The sequence below is a fragment of the Porites lutea genome, chromosome 1 (genome assembly GCF_958299795.1).
Source record: "Porites lutea chromosome 1, jaPorLute2.1, whole genome shotgun sequence".
NCBI lineage: Eukaryota > Metazoa > Cnidaria > Anthozoa > Scleractinia > Poritidae > Porites > Porites lutea.
Genome location: NC_133201.1, coordinates 41,214,981 through 41,234,269, shown reverse-complemented (window position 1 = coordinate 41,234,269; position 19,289 = coordinate 41,214,981). Strand labels below are relative to the sequence as shown.

Genomic DNA, 19,289 nt, shown 5'->3' with positions numbered 1-19,289 from the left:
CAAAAGGAATCCAGCAAACCATACTGTGCTTATAATGTTTCGACGTTAATTTTTTTTAGCACAAGAGGGAGATGTTATCTGTCTATCTCATGAGGAAGACACTGGAGAAAATGATTATGTACAAGTACTAAATAGTAAGACTTGTCATTTAGACTGCGGAAGATGATTATTTGTTTAAATCAGTTTAATTACAACCAACTGAATAAAAATTACTTTATTTTTTTGTTAATAATTATCAATATTCTCCTCAGCACTAGTACCAAACACTTGCACTCTTGCTTTCTCTTTCTTCGCAGGATAATTACCCTAAAATTCCAAAAATTTGCCCCGGGGCTTATATTTTTCAAAGGCCCTTTTTGAGGGGCCCTTACATTAATTTTGGAGGGGCTTATCTATGGAGGGAAATTTGCATTTCAAAATCGATTGGGCTAGCCTTATATTTGAAAGTAAATTTACTGTTTTTGCTTTTATAGTTTGTATTTGAGGGTAATTTCTAAGTACAAGCCCCCGGGGGGCTTATATTCGGAAGGGCGACTTAACAGGGGGGTGGGGTTTGCGTTACAAGTTAGGGGGGCTTATATTTGGAGGGGCTTATACATGGAAGGGCTCATTTATTTTTTGAAATTTTACGGTATTTCTCATATACTATTACTGATTTAGTGCTTAGGACAGTGATGTATAAATGCTATATAAATAATAAATTATTATTGTTATTATTATTATTGGTTATGGTTGGGTAATCAATCCCTACCTTTATCTAATTGTTTGCTTATTATTCGATTATTTTATTTATTTATAATTTACTGGTTATTAACCCACCTGTATCGATCATAGGACGGACCAAAATGAAAATTAAAGAAAAATGTCAATATGTAAAATGTAGATAAGCAAATGGAATGGCTGCTATAATAGGTTTCATTTAAATGGATTTCATCTACAGACTCAATATATGTCACACCTATTGACTTTCTGATTGGTTGGTTATATAAAGGATTGATTCAAAGGTTATATAATGGATTGATTGATTAAGTACATGAGTGAATAACTGGCTAGCTTCATCTTTTTGTTTGATGTTACTAAGTATCATTACTATAGATATTGATAGACTGATTTCACATTTTCTTGACCAAGTACTTAAAAGGAATTCAATTATTAAAATTAGGAAAACTGCTAGAAGTTAAAAGTGGATTCATTTCAAAAGATACCAGTTTTGTTATGTGATTGACTATAAGTAAAAATTATGTATTAATTTAAAAAGTTTGTTGATTAATAGACAGACGGACAGTCTCACTGACCGACAGACTGGTTATTGGCATAAAGCTCAATATATTGCAATTGTGTGTTTGATGGCCTGGGGTATACTGTTATCTTGTTGTAGTAGCTGATTGATTAATTTATTGATCTAGATGTTAATTCTATCTTTGAACAGTTGTAGACTGCACTGGCATTGGTGACGATAGTGATGATGAGAACTATAATGATGAAGAAATGACCACCATACTTTCATTCTTCAATGACTGTTCAATCCACGAGCTGGCTGCTGTTCCTAGTCTCTCAGTTAAAAAAGCTGAAAAGATCATTAAAATGAGGCCTTTTGATTCCTGGGATGACCTTGTAAGTTTTAATTATTATTAAGTAGATAAGTAACAGCATTCTGTAGGTACTATGGCAGCAGAAAACTGAAATCCAGAAAGCCATTACAGGTTAAGTGAAAGAATTTGATTGTTGTTTACTTATTCCAATTAACCTGGCTTGTGGCTCATGTTTTTGCATACCGTTTTCTTCCGTTGTTTTATTTAAAAATTTATGTGCAAGTATGCTACATTACCACTTGCCAATTCCCTGAGGATGGCCATGTAATGGAGGTTCAGCTGTATTAGATTACAATAACCTATAGAACAAATCAGGTACATTATGAAATGTTTTAATTTTTCTTTGAGAGTAGAAACTGTCATTGTGTTTAGCACTGGGCGTTAAATGAGGTTCTTGCTTCCTAAAAAGTAATGGGTATGAATGGTCACTCGTGAAAGTGCGATCCTCCTTAAAAGAGTTAACCATCCAGATACTCTATTTGATAGGTTTTAAAGCTGGATTCTGCACCAAACTTGTCATCACAGGTGATTATTATTAACCACTTCCTTACATATGGTTCTCAACAAAATTCATCACAATTTATGAAAGGGAGTCACAGGGTTTCTAGACTAGAAAATATGATGTAGAATAGCCTGTTCCAGGCTCCGAGACAGTTGGGACCGCTGAATTGAGAGAGCGTGATGACGAAAGTATATTAATGGGAGGAAACTTTTCGCGTGCCTTTTACTTTCTCGTCTGCCCCACTATCTGAGAGCCTGGAACAGGCTAGATGTAGACATGACTGATGTGACAAGAGGATATTATTAACAATTATTCCATGCATGTCGATATGAGATGGTAGATAGTCAACGAGGCACATAGTGCTGAGTTGGCTATAATCATCTCACATCCAACAAGGGCGAGTGGAATAATAATTGTTGTTTTACTAAAAACGCCCACAAAATATCGAGAATTCTTCCAGAGTTTATTTGTAAAAACAACTAATTTTCAGCTTGTTTTTAATTTTGAGCAGACACGCACAGTAATACCATATTTGGAGAAAAGTTTTCATATAAACCAGGGATGGTTTGTTCAAAGCAGGGAATTGAGATAACCCAGGATGAGTGCAAAATTTAAATTCAGATATGAAAGATTAAGAAGCAAATTCATTTTAATTTTTTTTGTCTGCAATTTAATGATTTGATGCTCTATAAAGAATACAGAAAATTGTCAAGAAAATGCTTTTGAACAGTTAAAAAGAATCCCAGATTAAAATTTAATCTTGAATGCTATAACTACTACTTATTTCATCCCTGTTATTTGCCTTTGTGTCATTAAAAACAAGAAATCACTTATTTACATGTAGTTAATAGAAAACTGCCAAAGCCTTTTGGATGAGCGTAAAGGTGTGGAGGATCTGATGAATAAGTGTGAAGAAATCTCAAGTAAAATCCAAGATATGCTGACATTGAGATTAAGTGTGAGTTGATTAGAAATAATATTCCCCTCCCTCTTTCTTCTGTACTCGCTTTTTCTCATCTCAAGTTACCCAGCTATATTGGACCTCCTCACTGATGTTTTTCTCTCTCGCCTCACCTCGCAAACACCCCTCCCTCCCTTGCCATCTTTTTTTCCCTTCTTGCTCAATCATTTTTATGCTGCTCTTACCCTTTCCCACTTACAAATGCTTCTCCTCCTAACACTGCATTCCTTACAAACGAACACTTCTACTTAGAGATTATACCGGCAACAGTCAATTAGTCAATATGAAATATTAATTGTGATTGATTGGTACTACTTCTTGTTACTTTGGTCTCCACTTATTACAATATTACCATTTACATTCTACTGATTACTTAAAGCCTGATTTGATTCCTTTCCTAGGCTATCAATGAGAACAGTTCTTTCAATGGAAAAATAGGAGGGACTGTGATAACTTCACAACCTAAATCTTTAAATAACAGGTAAGTTACAATATGCTAGCTATGTACTACATTCGTAGTACGTGTACCAACTCCTTGTGTATGTAGACATGGTAGTAGACTTCAAAACAGCCGAGGTTTTTTCATTAAAGTACTTTTTTTTTTCAAGGCACCCTCATGAGAATTTCGAGCAGAGCGCGCGAGCTTCGGGACGTGTATGGCGAGTAAAAAACGCGTATTTTTCGCGTATCTCCCAACTGTTACACTTTATTTTCGCCCTCGAGAAGACCACTCCCGTGTTCTTTACCTACGTACAAACAGAGGCTGTTTTGCAGTGTTGTACAGCTGGCAAATACAACATGTAATGAAGAAACAATATTAAAGGTGCAACCAGTAACGTGAGCGATGTGCGTGTGGGAGGAGGACATAGCAAATTCTTCTCTCTCATGGCCAGCACTACCTTTTTTATTATTGTGCCCAAATTTCGTTTGCAGCCTTCAGGCTGCAGAGCAAGATCAATGGAGGGGGGAAGGGCAGGGGGAGAAAAGTGCGGAAGGGAAAAGGGGGAGGGAGCCTTTCCTTCTTTCCTAAATTCACTCTCCCTTTTCCCTCCTTTTTTCTTCCCGATAAATGGCACCTTTTTTCCCTCGTAGGTTTAAGTTACCAAGATTCAACTTATTTGCAGATTGTTTGCTTCCTCTAAGTTAGCCACTTAATACTGATGATTACTGACTAAAACTCTTCATTTTCTTTAAGCCTTCAGTTGAAGCCATATCAGTTGACAAGCCTTAACTGGTTAGTTCTGATGCACGAACAAGGAGTTAATGCAATTTTAGCTGATGAAATGGTAAGCAGTGAAAGTTATTATGATGGATTCATGATCAAAGACCAGGAATATAAGCAAGCCAAAATAGCCTGAGAAAAAAAATCAACCTTTCGTGACTCCATCCCTGGTTTCTCCTCAAAATTTAGTGATGTATGAGGAGCGACTGCAGAAGTTTCCAAGTGATGATCTGTTAACAATATGTTCTGTACACTATATTTCTAGTGTTTTTTTTATCGATTCTAGCAAGATCAGCTTAGATCGACCATATTTAATTATTTTACAAGTTTCATATACATTTTTCGCTTTTAGAAGCTATTTACAGCGTTGTATTCGCTTTTTTGTCACCATTTTTAAAAAATATACAAGAAGTTGAACGGTTAAACGTTAACCTTGTCAGTCACTCTAATTCCGGGTGCGTTGTATTTGAAAAATAGTGCTGAGTAGGTGAGTTGTGTTAGCGCAGTGTGACAGTGTCAGGCAACAAGGGTTTGAAGTCATACTCGACGCTCTGACTCCTTAATCAATAAACTTTTCAGATTACTTTAATTTTCTGTAGCCAAATTTTTAGCCAATTTTATTGACCATCCTACAGTGCAAAAGAATATCTTGAGGATCGTGGTCAGTGTTTAACCTGCTGTTACTTACATGTACTTTACCCAGAGGCTAAGCCAAGTAAATGTAAAAAATACAGGACGCTCTTGCATTTTTGAGGAAAAATGAAATGTGAAGAATTATAAAGTGGGCGGATAAGCAATAACACCGACAAAGACGGCTGCTGATATTCATAATGATAAAAGTGTCTGATTTTGATTTCTCAATCTTACAAGTTCATCACGTTTTGCACCATCTTATGACTACCACTTACGACCCATCCCCCCCCCGCTTATTGAACGCACTACTCCAATTTGCAATTAGTACTAGTTATAGCTATAATTTCAACAAGTTCCTCTTGTTTCAGGGCCTTGGGAAGACCGTTCAAGCCATTTCATTCCTTGCTCATTTGAGTGAAACTGGAGAAAAAGGACCGCACTTGATTGTTGTCCCCGCGTCAACCTTAGGTATTTTAAGGCCTGGCCTATCATTTATTTTATCTTTCTTACTAAAGTTCATCGTCCATGTAATGTACTGCAGAGAATTGTTTAAATTTTTCCACTTTAGTGCATTTGCAGTAATGTGATCCTTAAACCTTTTTACGTGGATATCAATGATGTTTTCTTTGTAGATAACTGGTGCAGGGAGATCAAAACCTGGTGTCCATCAATGGACTTCTCTATGTATTATGGTAAGTTAACCTGTTTATTTTGAGACGAGCTACGGAGATACCGATATACACGTAACATACAACCAAGGGACCAGTCTGTTGTATTGAGATACTGTATATCTTGTATTTTGCTTTAACTGGCATGATCTTTTTCAACCGGGGTTTTCATTTAATTCCGTTGTTTTTAGTATTACTGTGGAGAAAGTGATCCGTGAATGACTTGTATAGTGAGATGTACACGTCGAGAGATATAAAGACTACCTCCTGCAAGTCACAGCACAAACGTTTAAGCACCCCGCCGGAGTCTTACAACTAACATAAAAAGCTTTCCCGGTCAGAACATCAATTTTTCTGTTGTTGATGTCACGAACGAAGCTCATTTAAACCGTCGAACTCAGCCATGAGCTGAATTTAGTAGGGTGAAATATTTAACGTTCTGATTTCTCGAAATTTTATCCGTCACAGGAAGTCAAGAAGAGAGACGTTTATTGAGGATTGAAGCAGAGTTTAGACAGTTGAAACCCCAGATTGTTATAACAACGTAAGAGAAATCTATCTCCTAAGCGAATCTATGTGTTTCAGAAAATCTTGCCTTAGTAATGGCCCGTTAGTTTTACGGATTGTTTTAGTACTTATTGATATGATTTAGTGATTATTTAGTTATTATTCGACACAAAACGAAAGGCTTGATTTTGGGTGATTTCCTCATTTTTTATTATTTTATCCTCTAAAACGGGTACCACCAATTTTAATGAAATAAGTAACAATATTTATAATCAAGCTAATTTACTTTCCTAAAGTTACTCCGTGGCAAACGGAAATGATGAAGATCGTAGATTTCTTCGGAAGCTAAATTGTAACTACCTGGTACTGGATGAAGGTCACATGCTAAAGAACATGCAATCACAGAGATACCAAGGACTAATGAGAATGAAGGTAAGATGGCGTCCTTCAAAGATGGAGAAAAACAAAATTGAAAGCGTGGAAGATGACATTTTGTCCCGGGGGGGGGTGAGGTACTTCCTATAATGGCCTACACAGGGAGGCTCGCCCTCTCTCCACTGGATAGCGCAATTGGTTTTCGTAATACTTATTCACTGGATAGTGATTTATCCGGTGGATAGTGCTATCCAACGTTTGAACAACCAGGGCCTGCATAAAAGGGTAGGGAATTAATGGGCTGAAGTATGTGAAAGGGTAGAAAAATCTGTCCTATAAGTCTGCAAAAGGACCTTGCGAAAATCGCAAGTATTGTGATAAATCGTCGATCTTGCGACTTTTAGCAATTAACGCGAATTTAGAAAACGTGAGGAAGAGCAGTGGAAAATCGCAATAAACGCGACAATTCGTCAGCCTTGCAAAACAAGTCGCAAATTTTAAAATGAACGCGAAAAATCGTTAGCCTTGTAATTTTGCAGCTGCGGGAAAACCTGGACATAAGTGGCACTGCTGTAGATTAAGGGGATGGTCGTGCAGGGAGGTTGGACTATATTTGCACTCGTTCGGTGTTATTGTCGTAAAAGTTTACGGATGTTGTCTTATTTATTCGTCCGCTTTTATGTAGGCCCAACGCCGACTTCTTCTCACAGGAACGCCTCTACAGAATAACTTACTGGAGTTGATGTCTCTTCTAAGCTTTGTGATGCCTCGCATGTTCGGTGAAAGTTTTGAAGGAATTAAAATGCTCTTTTCTAACTACAGTAAAATGGTACGTTTTTGGTTATTCTGTGTTTCCCGTTCTTTCATTTCTCTCTTTTTCCCTAACTTAAGGATAGACGGAAGAAACCATGGTAATGGTATGACTGATGATGACTCTATAGACTGTTTGTTACCTTCAAACGACTCATTGGCGAACTGAAGCAAACTTGGCCACAATCGTGTGACTAACAATAACGACAGTTATTACTTTGACATAAGACGGATCGAAACGCACCAATCAAATTTACAGTCCTGTAGCACTGCTCGTAAGTGTCATTGGTCGCAGGCATTTATCATAACAATAACACAACATTGTTTATTATTATTTCCATCTTTTTACGGTTAGGGTAGCAAACCAATTGGCTTTTGGGGTTAGGAGAGCTGCCACATGACCCCATTTAGAGTGTTAATTTTTCATAGCCAGTAACGGCACGGCTTAACTGTCAGACGAACAATAACATTGCTAGTTAAATGACGAATCAGGTTAACAACGTAACCAGTGTTGAATACCATCAACTGACGAGATGCAACTCACTTTGACTCTGAAGATGACTACCGCACAGGTTGTCGAAACGTCAGTCACTGTCAACAACAACAGTTCTAGCCTAGTCAGGACTACACTGACCCGGACGATCATATTCTACTTACTTATGGATACTGGCGTTATTTCATACGTCTGTTTTCATTTTCATCCACAGAGTGGTGAACCAGGGAGTAACTATGAGAAAGCGACAGTCGCGCAAGCTAAACGAATCATGAAACCTTTTGTACTTAGAAGGCTAAAGAGTGATGTAAGTACCTTGTTTGTTAAGGGGAGTAGCAACACTTGTACGAGCTTTATGCTTACTGTGTCTGTACCATACCCTTACCTTCACCTCCACTTTAACCTTAGCTTAGTGAAGGTAAATAGTGAAAGCCATGGATGCCTAATAGGGAAGATGTTTTTCTACCTTAAGTCGTAGGCAAGAAGAGTTTTCCTACGACTTACTAAGTGGCCCCCACTTCCGGGATCCTTGCGACGCATGTTTTGGGTTGTTAGAAGCTCATAACACTTTTGTTATTAAAAGTGATGGCATTTCTATTTATTTTGACGTGAATTAGCAGCTCAAAGAATAATTAGAGTTGGAAAAGAATATTAAAATCCAAGGGACAACTTGAGAAACATCTCGCTGTGCTTGTTTTCTGTAACTGTATGGCAATTTTGCCCCCGAGCAAGTTGCGAACGCATCTTAGGGATTCTCAAACTTCTGTTTGCCATTTTCGTTGTTAGGTTCTACAGCAGCTTCCAGCAAAGCATGATCACGTGATTAAATGGGAGTTGACCAAACGTCAAAGAGAGTTATACAATGATAGCTTTGTGAACTGTTCAAAACAATTCAAACAGTCAGGTAAGAAAGTCATTTTTTAAGCCACCCCGTTCTTTACAATTCCAGAAGATAACATTGATCTAATTAAGCTACGTGCAAACGCGGACGCAACAACTCCCAACATTGCTGGCCAACAATGTTGCGTCCGTTTCCACCGGGCTAAAAGTTAAACGGCGATTTTGCGAATAAGGTAGACAATGTCTTTTCGTTTTCCCTTTGCCGAGAATGTAAAGATTCGCGCGTTTGACGCAGCAGGGCAAATTTTGCCACATTACTTTAGTGCTCCTTCAGTAACATTGGCTACCTAGTGTCCTATTCTGTATAAATTTTGAGATTTTACTTTTAACTTTTAAAGCAATTCATGGATTAGTCCTGTCTTATATTAGTGATCTCGTTCCTGAGAGTTAACCTTCAAGATGTACCCTCCGGCCTTGCAGATGCCTTGCAGCGGTATACTACTGTCATACCCGCCCTGAGGGTAACCTGGGCGACCGTGCTTTCGTTGCTTTGGCACCTAAACTATGGAACGGTTGATATAAATTTCTAATTATCTGGATATGAAATGAAAACAGTGTCGAATGTTTGATATAACTTCTCAAATGATAAGCCTCATTGACGGCAGTGATTTGGCTTTGTCTCTTCTTCATGAACAACGTATGTTTTTAACGAATGTCTTTATTTACATTTCAGGTAACAGCTCACAATACAATAATATTTTGATGACCCTACGTAAAGCGGCGAATCATCCTCTGTTACTGCGTAGTCTTTACACGGACGAAACCCTGCTGAAAATGGCCAAAAAGTATTGTAAGGTATTAACAGATTATTTTATCTGGTTAAGTGGCTTTGTGAGCCTGCTCACATATTAAGTGGTAGTCTCTTGGTGTTGCAGACGGATGCAATCACCAAAATGACGTAATAGAATACCGTAAGATTCCGAAAATAAGCACCGGAGCTTATATTTTTCAAAGGCCCTTTTTGAGGGTTTTTTTTTTGGAGGGGCTTATATTCGGAGGAGCTTATCCGTCCGGAGGGAAATTTCCGTTTCAAAATCGATTGGGCTAGCCTTATAGTTGGAAGTAAATTTATCGTTTTTGCTTTGTTTAACTTTGTATTTGAGGTCAATTTTCCAAGTACAAGCCCCCAGGGGGCTTATATTTGGAGAGGCGATTTAACGGAGGGTTTTTTGCGTTACCGGTTTGGGGGGTCTTATACATGGAGGGGCTTATTTTCGGAATTTTGCGGTAGATTGAAAATACACTGAACAATACCCACACAAAACAAGAAGAAACACCATTAGAAATCAAAAAACACCCTCGGAAGCGTAGCAAAACAAAACTGATTTCGAACTGAAATGAAAAAGCTGTGTTTCTTTGCGAAAAATCCGAATTTGAACCCGAATGCGTCCGGTCATTATTTTCAAGAAGGCCTCGAAGCTCAGGCATTATCCTATAAAAGGTATATGAAAAAAGTCTTCAAAATTAACCCTCTTTGTTGCCCAGCCAGCCCTCTTCGATTTGCACACTTTTCTCAATAAATATGCCCATTAAATGGTCGCGGCTAAGAGTTTTGCGTTAGGAACCTGAAATTTCTGAATCCGAGGTAGCCAGGTTGAGATTAAATCCACCAAATCCATGCTGATTGTGTATTTAATGGATTCTAAATCTTCTTGGATTTATGTCCAGCTAACACAGAAAGATTCCAGTTTCCTGATTCGGATTGTTACAAATATCGAGGCCTTCCTTCACATATTGTTTTATTTTTTAATAGGACCCAGCCCACCGCGACTCTGAGCCTGATCTGGTATTTGAGGACATGACAGTCATGTCAGATTTTGAACTTCATAATTTATGTCGCGAGGAGAGGGTAAGAGAAAACCACGAACTTTCTACTAAAATATTGGAAAGGCAGAGTATACCGCCACTTGGTTAGCTCAGTTGGAAGAGCGCTAATACTCAAGGTCTTTAGATAATTGAGAAGAAAGTGCTGCCTTTATTATGACATCTGTAAACGGCTGTAAGACGTTTTATGGCCTCTCGAATAAGGACAAAAAGGGTACGTAGACCCCGGTGGTGTGGCCAACCTTTCTTGGGCTGGGTGGGTATCTGTAAGGAGAGATCTTAATATAGGGCCCAATAACCTCATGGTCCTCGTTCAGGTGTCTTAATGGCTACCTGTAAACAGTCTATGTATGTAATATGTACATCTTACATATATTACAGAAAATATAGAATATGTAAATTTCCTGTATCGTGATTTACAATTTATAAATTTGCTACAGTCATCTACGGACTTCTTATCTATCTGTCAATCCAAGACAGCGACCAGTTGGAAGTCACGTCACGTGATCTATCTGTTGTAGCTGTAAATCATTTTAAAACCACGAATTGAAAACAAAACATGCACTATTCCTTTTTTACCAAACACATATGTAGTCATATTCCGTAATTTATAAGTTCTGTCTTCTTTGACTTATCCATTTATCCCACAGAGACTGGCCGATCATTGTCTTCAGAAAGAAGTGTTAATAAAATCAGGAAAGTTTGTCTATTTGGACGCCCTGTTACCTGAATTAAAGGGAAAGGTTTGTGCTTGTTGTATTAGTTGTATTACAAAAACAGATCTTCCGGCAACTCGAGTGAGAAGTTACTTCAATTTAGTTCGACGTCACGGCTCTGGCCATTAAGCTTTCATGCGCACAAGATTTCAGAACGGGCGGAGTCAGTGTTTTCGTCTTTATGTGCGAGATAGATTATTGATTACTATACAAAGCAGCAGATAACACAGCGTTACTGACCTATTTTCGTTATTTAGAATTGTCGCGTGCTACTCTTCAGCCAATTCACCATGGTGATGGATATTATAGAGGTCTATCTATCAGACAGACGACACCGCTACTTGAGACTAGACGGACAGACATCAGTAGTGGAAAGGTATCTACTTAAACAGTTTCTATGTGTTCAAGCTTCCTAGCTACAGTCTCAGAGAAAAATGTTAAGAAAAATGGCCGTTGCCATACCGTTTTTTTTTTGTCTAAGATAAAGCTATGCGCTGTAAATACTGCTAAGGTTAGAGAATGGAATTTTACTTTTTTTGAAAAATTTATGTTGTCTGTATTGTGCCGTATTCTCTTGACACAAGTTCTCTTGAAATGTACGTCAAGTTCACAAATCTGATTTTTCTTTCTACAAGCTTGTCATTGTTATCGTAGGGAATTAGTCTTTGCCTCTCCCGACAGACCACCGAACAAAGAAAAGCTTGCAACATAGCATGTGGCAGGACTGTGTGCTACACTTCCCACTGGTGAAATTCGAATTTATCCTGATGGAAGAGGGCAACTTTACACAGGACTAGCACTGGCTAGCGCCCCTGTAGTCTAAATTGCCATCTGGGATACGGCAAGTGCAATCTTCCCCTCCTCTCATTGGAAAGTACAAATATACCTCTTTGACGGGACTCTGTTTCTCTAATTTTCGCAGACAAGGTCTTATTGACAAGTTCAATGGCGATGCTGATATCTTCGTATTTCTCCTTTCGACCAAAGCAGGTTAGTTCAACATAAAGAATAAAGTAGTCAAAACTATCGAGCGTAGAAAATTAATGGTTGAACATTGAAAAACTTCTCAGGATTTTACACCGAGGCAATCGTTGATTTTAGCTGTAAGTTAAGGTACCCTAACTATTTTATAACTTATTGATATTTGTTTTCAGGGGGCCTAGGAATTAACTTGACGTCGGCAAATGTTGTGATTTTACACGACATTGATTTCAACCCGTATAACGACAAACAAGCTGAAGACCGCTGTCATCGAGTTGGTCAGACAAGGTACTGTAGCTTATCACTGATGTATTTATGGTGCTATGGACATAACTGTGTTTAGAATCCATTTCTTCCTACTCCCTTCTTACTTGATACTCACATTGGTCTGGCTGACTAGCCCCCAGTCTTCTCATATCATTTGTACGCCGCGGTGGATCGGTTGCGAGGGACTAGCACGTACGTGCATCTCCGACGCGCTAACCTCGTTACTGGGGACAGGTCAGCAGGTATGATGAAAACGCATTGTATCTGGGGATCCCCGGGCGAATATCTCTCATACTTCACAGCATTACTTGCGATCCTGTTTATTATAGCAGTCTCCCCAAACCTTCTTTACTTTCAACGACAGGTAAGATGGAACTGGAAACCAGATTGCGAGCTACATTTTGCAATCTTAGATAATTAGACCTTCAAGTCTATGGTCTTGATCGCGCAAGTAGTTTTGAAGTTTGCTAGAAAGTACGTTGGAAAAAAGAAAAAAAACATCAGTGATTTTGTTACCTCTGCCTTCTGCGTCCCTGACACATGGAAATCCCCAAAGACGCAGCATATTTCATGGCATACGTCCCATAGAACGCAAAGATCGATCGATCTGAACATCTGTATTTGTAGAAATATCCCGTTTGTGTAATTTCTGTGGCAGTTATTATGGCTGTTGTTTAACGATGCATATTTCTTTTAGCCTTTGTTGTTCTTTACAATAGAAGGACTATATTTTAATTTCAGTATACTGTAATACAGAGTTTTGGAGTCTGTGTTCAGATTAACTCTCTGGTTACATAAAGGCCAAAGCATTTTCAATCTTGGACTCGTTTCTTTTTAACTGGGTCTCGTTGGTTCTGGACTGGGACTCATGATTTTCAACAGGAAGAGTCCCAGGACTCACATAACTATTCGTAACAAAATCACTGAAACATTATCGTTATTGTAACACTAGCGGTAGACTTATATAAAAGCAAAAGAATTCATGTAAAGTGCATCCTTTCCTTTACGACAGAGAGGTCACTGTGTATCGCCTTATAGCTAAAGACACAATAGAAGAAGCTATTCTACAATGTGCACAGAGCAAACTCAGATTAGAACAAGACATGGCCGCCTCAGATAAGGGTACGTCCTAATCATACATGTCAGCTCATTTTTATCTCGTCGAGTTTAGTGTTCACTTAAATTCATTTGCATTTCATTTATAACTGAAAATATTTCCGCTATATCAAGAAACAAACCGTGAAGGGTTTACCAGAGGGTTTTCCGAATTATTTTTGTCGCAATTTGGACAAACTATTCGTCTGACTTTTCCTTTCGGTTGTTGCTGTTCTTGAAAAAATCGCGCTTTTTCAATGCAGGACGTGTAGTTTGCATATTAAAAAGATTGAGACGTCTAGCTCATGATTTAAGCTTTGGCAATAAATGTTATCGTTTTGAAGAAGAAAAAATGAAATTTACGCTTACGTCTCGTAAAGTACAACCGTATTTGAAATTTCATTGTACAGCTAGCGCCAGCGTTTATTTGCTGGTAAATCACTTCCATTGGTTTCTAACTCGTAATTATTTCTCTTCTATTTTGACAGACGAATCAGCCTCTCCAAAAGATGTTTCAGAACTACTACAGGAGGCTTTCAATAACGTTTCAGCAACAATTGAACCCTGCTGATTGCTTAATTTGTACAGTCAACGTAACTTTTGACTCCGAATTTTACTCTGAATCGGTAACGAATGATTAATAACTTTCTGAAAGGGGCAAAAAGTAAGACCATTATTTTCAAATTTAATTAAGATAAAATTAATATAATATAGAATTGTTACATCCGTATCAAAAAAAATAACCTTGCCGACTTATTTACGGCAGTCTAGTAACTTTGTTTGAGATTTAATATGTAACGACTAACAAAAAAATTTTTGCATCATCTAATCAACTGAAACAAAGCAAATGCATTAAAAGCGTTTTCAACTCTGCACTGGAAATGGAACATGTCTTCGGCACCAATCTTGCACTTATTACGGCTGTATGCTTCGTTTGGTCAGCCGCTGCCAGTAGAGATCGTAGTCTCATGATTCTATATGAAGTTCGCACCAGTTGTATTATGAAACGTTTAAGTTTAACTTTTGACTCGTTACGTTGGCGTTATTTAAAGAAAATAGCCACACTTTTTAAAACTATATTTATTTCTAATGGCAAAAGATAACGTTTTTCTTATGACCGTGCTAAATTACACAACATTAGCTTATGTTAATGCTCTCTTCACACGAGGTCGCGCGTTATGTGAATACTTTGTAATGTATGTCAAGAAATAATTTGTAAAATAACTCTACGTTTGTTTTGTTTAGTCAAAATAAAGTATATTTTCACATAAAAATTGGCTGGAAGATTAGGCTAGCCGGACATTTGTTCAAACCGTGCCCGGAGATTGTTCACCTTGTCCTTGGTACATGAATTGGAAGGGGTTCTTGAGGTGTTGTCCTTTATTGTAAGCGACGTCCCGGCACCTGCCCTATAAGTCCTCTTAGGAGGCTCCTTGCTTAAGGAAGATGTCCCTTGTGCTCCTTGCTTCTCAAACTGTTTTTGTTGTATTTGCCTTTCGGCGCTTGATTCACTTCTCTTAGGCCGACGGACTCCAGGTCGCTTTATCCTTGTTTTCGTTGGGTTTGCAAGTTGCGGTGAATATTCGCCTGCAACAAACCAGAAGTTTTGTATGTATTTTGAAGTGTGGCCAGTTTGATTTTGAAAGATAAAGCAAAGCTCCCGTTTACGAAAGTAGACCTCTTTAGCTTGTATGCTTTGTTCTCCCAATACAGATCATGTGATAATGCTCTAGAGAACTGTTTCTTTTAAATTTCGTCTTATTCATGTGCATATCTAACCACAATTTATGAAAAGACAAAGGGGCAAGTTTTCACATGACCTCTAATATACGCCCCGTTAACATGAAAAGAGGGTACGTCTCGTATACATGAACATAATTAACGCTATGACTATCCAGAAGCAATACCACTCTCTGCATGAGGCTGCCTACCTTTTGGACAGCGCCAAGGATCACCCGCTGGACAAGGGTGACGAAGGCTTTTGGGAGGAGACTGATCTAGAAGCTTGAATTTATTCTTTTATTTTGGCGCATTCGCGGAAGCTCAGGGACAGCCGATTGGGGTAGGATAAAAACAGGCGAATTTACACGGAGAATTGGAGAGCCCTGGGCACGTCATTACGTAAAATTTGAAAAACCTGTTGATAGATCAGAAAATGGATTTTAGGCAAATCAGAATCAGGGGATTTTTAAGCTTTTGCAACTGTTTGGTAAGAATAAGTGTCCAGGGGCTCTTCGTTCTTCTCATAAAGTTTGTGTGAAATGAATACTCTGAGGATGATTTTGGCGCGAATTGAACCGTATATAGCCAAACGTATGACCCCATTAAAGGACATTTTTCCGGATTCATAAACGTTGCCGGAATGGTCACGTTAAGGGAATGTTCACGTGGAGGTGGGGGACCCTAGGCTCTTAGGTGGGTAAACCCGCCTGTGCATATAATCTCTCAGTTTAAGATGATCACGTTGCCCGGTCTGCTAGACCAGGCATCAAAGGTGGGGCTACCCGTGTGACATCAATTTCGTTGTCTTTACCAACTAACTGCCTTTGGCGGAGGCTTTGCATCATTGAAATAAATCATTTCAATTTCCTTTGCTTTAATTATCTTAGAAAAAATATAGTGATTACAAAAGTGAGAGTAAAAGGGCATTTTAATTTAACTCCCACCTAAGTCATTGAAAGAAGAGGTATTCTCCTCTCGATTGTCTTCCTCCCTTATCCAAGAACTCCTTCTTGTTAAAGTCGCTCTGTATGAAGACGAAGGTGACAATCCCGCGGCCGCCTGTTGTTGATCCCGTTGCCGTCCCATAATATCTTGAGATTCGCTGTCAAAGCAAGATATCAAACTACCGTATTAGATATAGCCTATATTACTACTCTTTGATGAAAAAAGCTCCTTTCAATAGGATAGGCACGAGCGGGAAAGTGAAAGGATGAGATTAGCACTGTAATTTTTATGTAGAGCTACACGGACTTCTTTTTATGTCTAAGAACATGATGATAAAAGATCCAGATCATTCGGCTTGAAACTGAAATACGCCTTTCTATGGAAGCAAGGGCACCCCGAAAGTGTGTGTGGTGGGGGGGGGGGGGGGGGGGTTACTCCCTTTAATGGCCTATACGGGGAAGCTCCGCCCAAAAGGGGTGCCTTTTCGGACTTCAAGTATGTCACCAAGAAACGTTTTGAAAAACTGCATTCATCAATAAGCTTTTTTTTCAAAAATACCATAACACTTTTTGTTTTTCCTCCGAAATTTTGGATAAGCATTACTTTCAATTTCTTTTGGGGCGATTTCTCTCAAGAGAAATTATTATTTTATTATTTTTTTGGGGGGGGAGGGGAGGGGGAAACAAGGTGTATTATGGGAGATGTGCAAATGGCGAATTCTATTTTGAGGGCGTCATTTCTTTTTTTATCTATTTAGCATTTATTCAATTATTTATTTATTTATTTATTTATTTATTTATTTATTTATTAAGTGGCTATTGAGCCATGTACGTCTTACAAAACTCAGCTCAACTTACCTATCAACTCGAACACGTTGTAACACTTGTCCGCTAGCGCTGTGAAACGCCTGCAAGTAGTCAACAAAACCAAAAGAAACAAACTATTAGAATCGCCTTCCAGTTTTTCCTTCTGGAATATGTTCCGTTAACTTGTCGTTTCTGTTTTTGTTTTGACTTCGACATTGATCTCAGTGTCGGGTACGCATCGGAGCCACGCCGCTGATTTATGTCTTTAGATCAAGCAGTTGTTGTCGCAGTATAACCTGCGATCAGGCCGATTCTTTTTTTTGTGCAGGCAATCCTCCCGAGAAGAGAAAAAAGACGAAGAAACGAGCAGAGCGATGGGACCTACCTCTAGAGATTTACTCAGCGAGAAGTTTTCATCACCAACATCGTAGAGCGATTCAAATCCGGGCACTTGGCGATTTTCTTTAGACATTTTAGAGAATGCATTAATGAACTATGAGTTCATCCATAGCAGATTTACCGAGAACGCGCGTAAAACGTCTGTTTTCATTGTGACGTTAATGATTGACACACAATTCGATTGCGCGCTTTTTCACATAAAGTGCAAAACCAAGAGAGGAAGAGAGTATAAAGTATTAGCAGTATGAGGGGAATCGTATGATTTGTCTGATGAAGAATTTGCTTTCTTTGTTAATGGTTACTCCGCTGTTTGATTCACTGTAAGTGTGTTTTTTGGGAAAATCTAAATCAGGATTTCTGAATCCAAAAAAGGATTATGAGTCCATAAAATCCACATTCTGGTTTGATTCTTCGAATCAAATCCAAATCCGAACTTTTGAGATTCACAATCTACGGAGCGGGAAAGGATTTGAAAAAAGTATTTTTGACAAGCGGTTTTCCGAACAAAAATGGTACACAACAGATGCCGTACATGTATAAATCCTAAGTAACTGAACCTATGTTGGTGGCGCCTTAACTTTTAGCCATTAGTTACATATCATTCCATGTTTGTCATCTACTTACATTCGTAGACTGTTTTTAAAAACTTACTTGTCATGTTTATTGTACGTATGTAGTGTCTGCTTACGCCGGTTTATTTTCCAAGTAATTAAAAAAAATTCATCGGCTTCAATTTAAAATTCTTATAAGTTTACCATCCTAAGCTGTATTCTATTCGAGAAACGTTTGTGTTTCAAACCGAAATATCTACATTTCGTACATTCATACGTGGTTTATGTTGCTTTTCCTTCTTGTCTTCGCCACAAGGATCAGTTTGTTGTTTTAATTTTTTCCTCAGTGTTCTCATCACAAAGAGCGCGAGGACATGCCGTTGACATGGTAAATGATCCTTTTTCGGATCGCCTGTTTTTTGGTAGTAAAGAATCCATATGATGTGAGATCATAAGTCCGGATCACAAATCCGTTTTTGGATTCTCCCAAACAAAACGCAGCCAATAGCTAGGCCAGTTCCGAGTTCCAAAAACTCTCACTTTCAAAATGAGGCCAAGTGCACAACCTTTCTTGTGAAAATGAGTTTTATTTGCATGAGAATGAAAAAATATTTCCATATCAAAGGCTCAGCACTTAACCTCGCTTTGATACAGACGACCGGGGGAACTCGGAAATGGCCAATTAGTCTTTATTTCCTAATACAGTGGAACCTGACATAGCGAAATTCTATATAACGATCGAAGTCCGCGGTATAACGAACTACTTTCTGAAGAACCTCGTTATATTGACGAAAACTCGTTATAGCGGACAAATTTTTTTGCCAGTCTCTTGGCCTGTACTGTTAATTTTAGTAAGATCCCATCCATAAGAAATTGATCCAAAGCGATCTCAGTAAGCATAAGTTGCGGGCTAAAGACAACATATCCTCTGTTATACCAAAATAGTTATCACCCTGTTAAATTAAGCATGATTGGCCAGATCGATGATCGCTACAATCACCAAGCGAAAAAGGTCAAACTGAAGTCTGTCTCTTAATTTTATATTTAGTCACTATCGCACTACCTTGCGATGGAAACCAACCTCAAATATATATGAACCAGCTAAAGCATGGTTTCTTTATCAGTGGTCAGTAAGATGTCTAAAGAAAGTCCAGTTGCGCATCTGAACGATCGTAGCAATGAAATGATCGATAGTTCGCCTACGTAGAAGTGGTTCTTGCTTCAATCGATAAGCTCTTTTTCTTTAGCTTCTAATTTCTTCCGATTTCATCATAACCGGTGTACGCGCGGACCGTTCCCAGCAGCCTGCGCGGTCATTAT

The 19,289-nt window shown here is 38.5% G+C and overlaps 1 protein-coding gene across 1 annotated transcript; it reads left to right on the top strand.

Moving 5' to 3' along the window:
* Window positions 1-63: 63 nt before the first annotated feature.
* LOC140938591 (SWI/SNF-related matrix-associated actin-dependent regulator of chromatin subfamily A containing DEAD/H box 1-like) lies at window positions 64-14,657 on the top strand. The gene is made up of 21 exons (XM_073388091.1): window positions 64-134; window positions 1,430-1,614; window positions 2,079-2,117; window positions 2,939-3,052; window positions 3,457-3,536; window positions 4,251-4,341; window positions 5,279-5,378; window positions 5,543-5,602; window positions 6,047-6,122; window positions 6,382-6,517; window positions 7,146-7,289; window positions 7,978-8,070; window positions 8,550-8,667; window positions 9,337-9,458; window positions 10,417-10,512; window positions 11,138-11,230; window positions 11,461-11,579; window positions 12,126-12,193; window positions 12,358-12,472; window positions 13,464-13,573; window positions 14,035-14,657. The coding sequence occupies exons 2-21, from the start codon at window positions 1,489-1,491 to the stop codon at window positions 14,115-14,117; spliced, it is 1,983 nt and encodes a 660-aa protein (XP_073244192.1). The 5' UTR covers window positions 64-134; window positions 1,430-1,488; the 3' UTR covers window positions 14,118-14,657.
* Window positions 14,658-19,289: the final 4,632 nt, after the last annotated feature.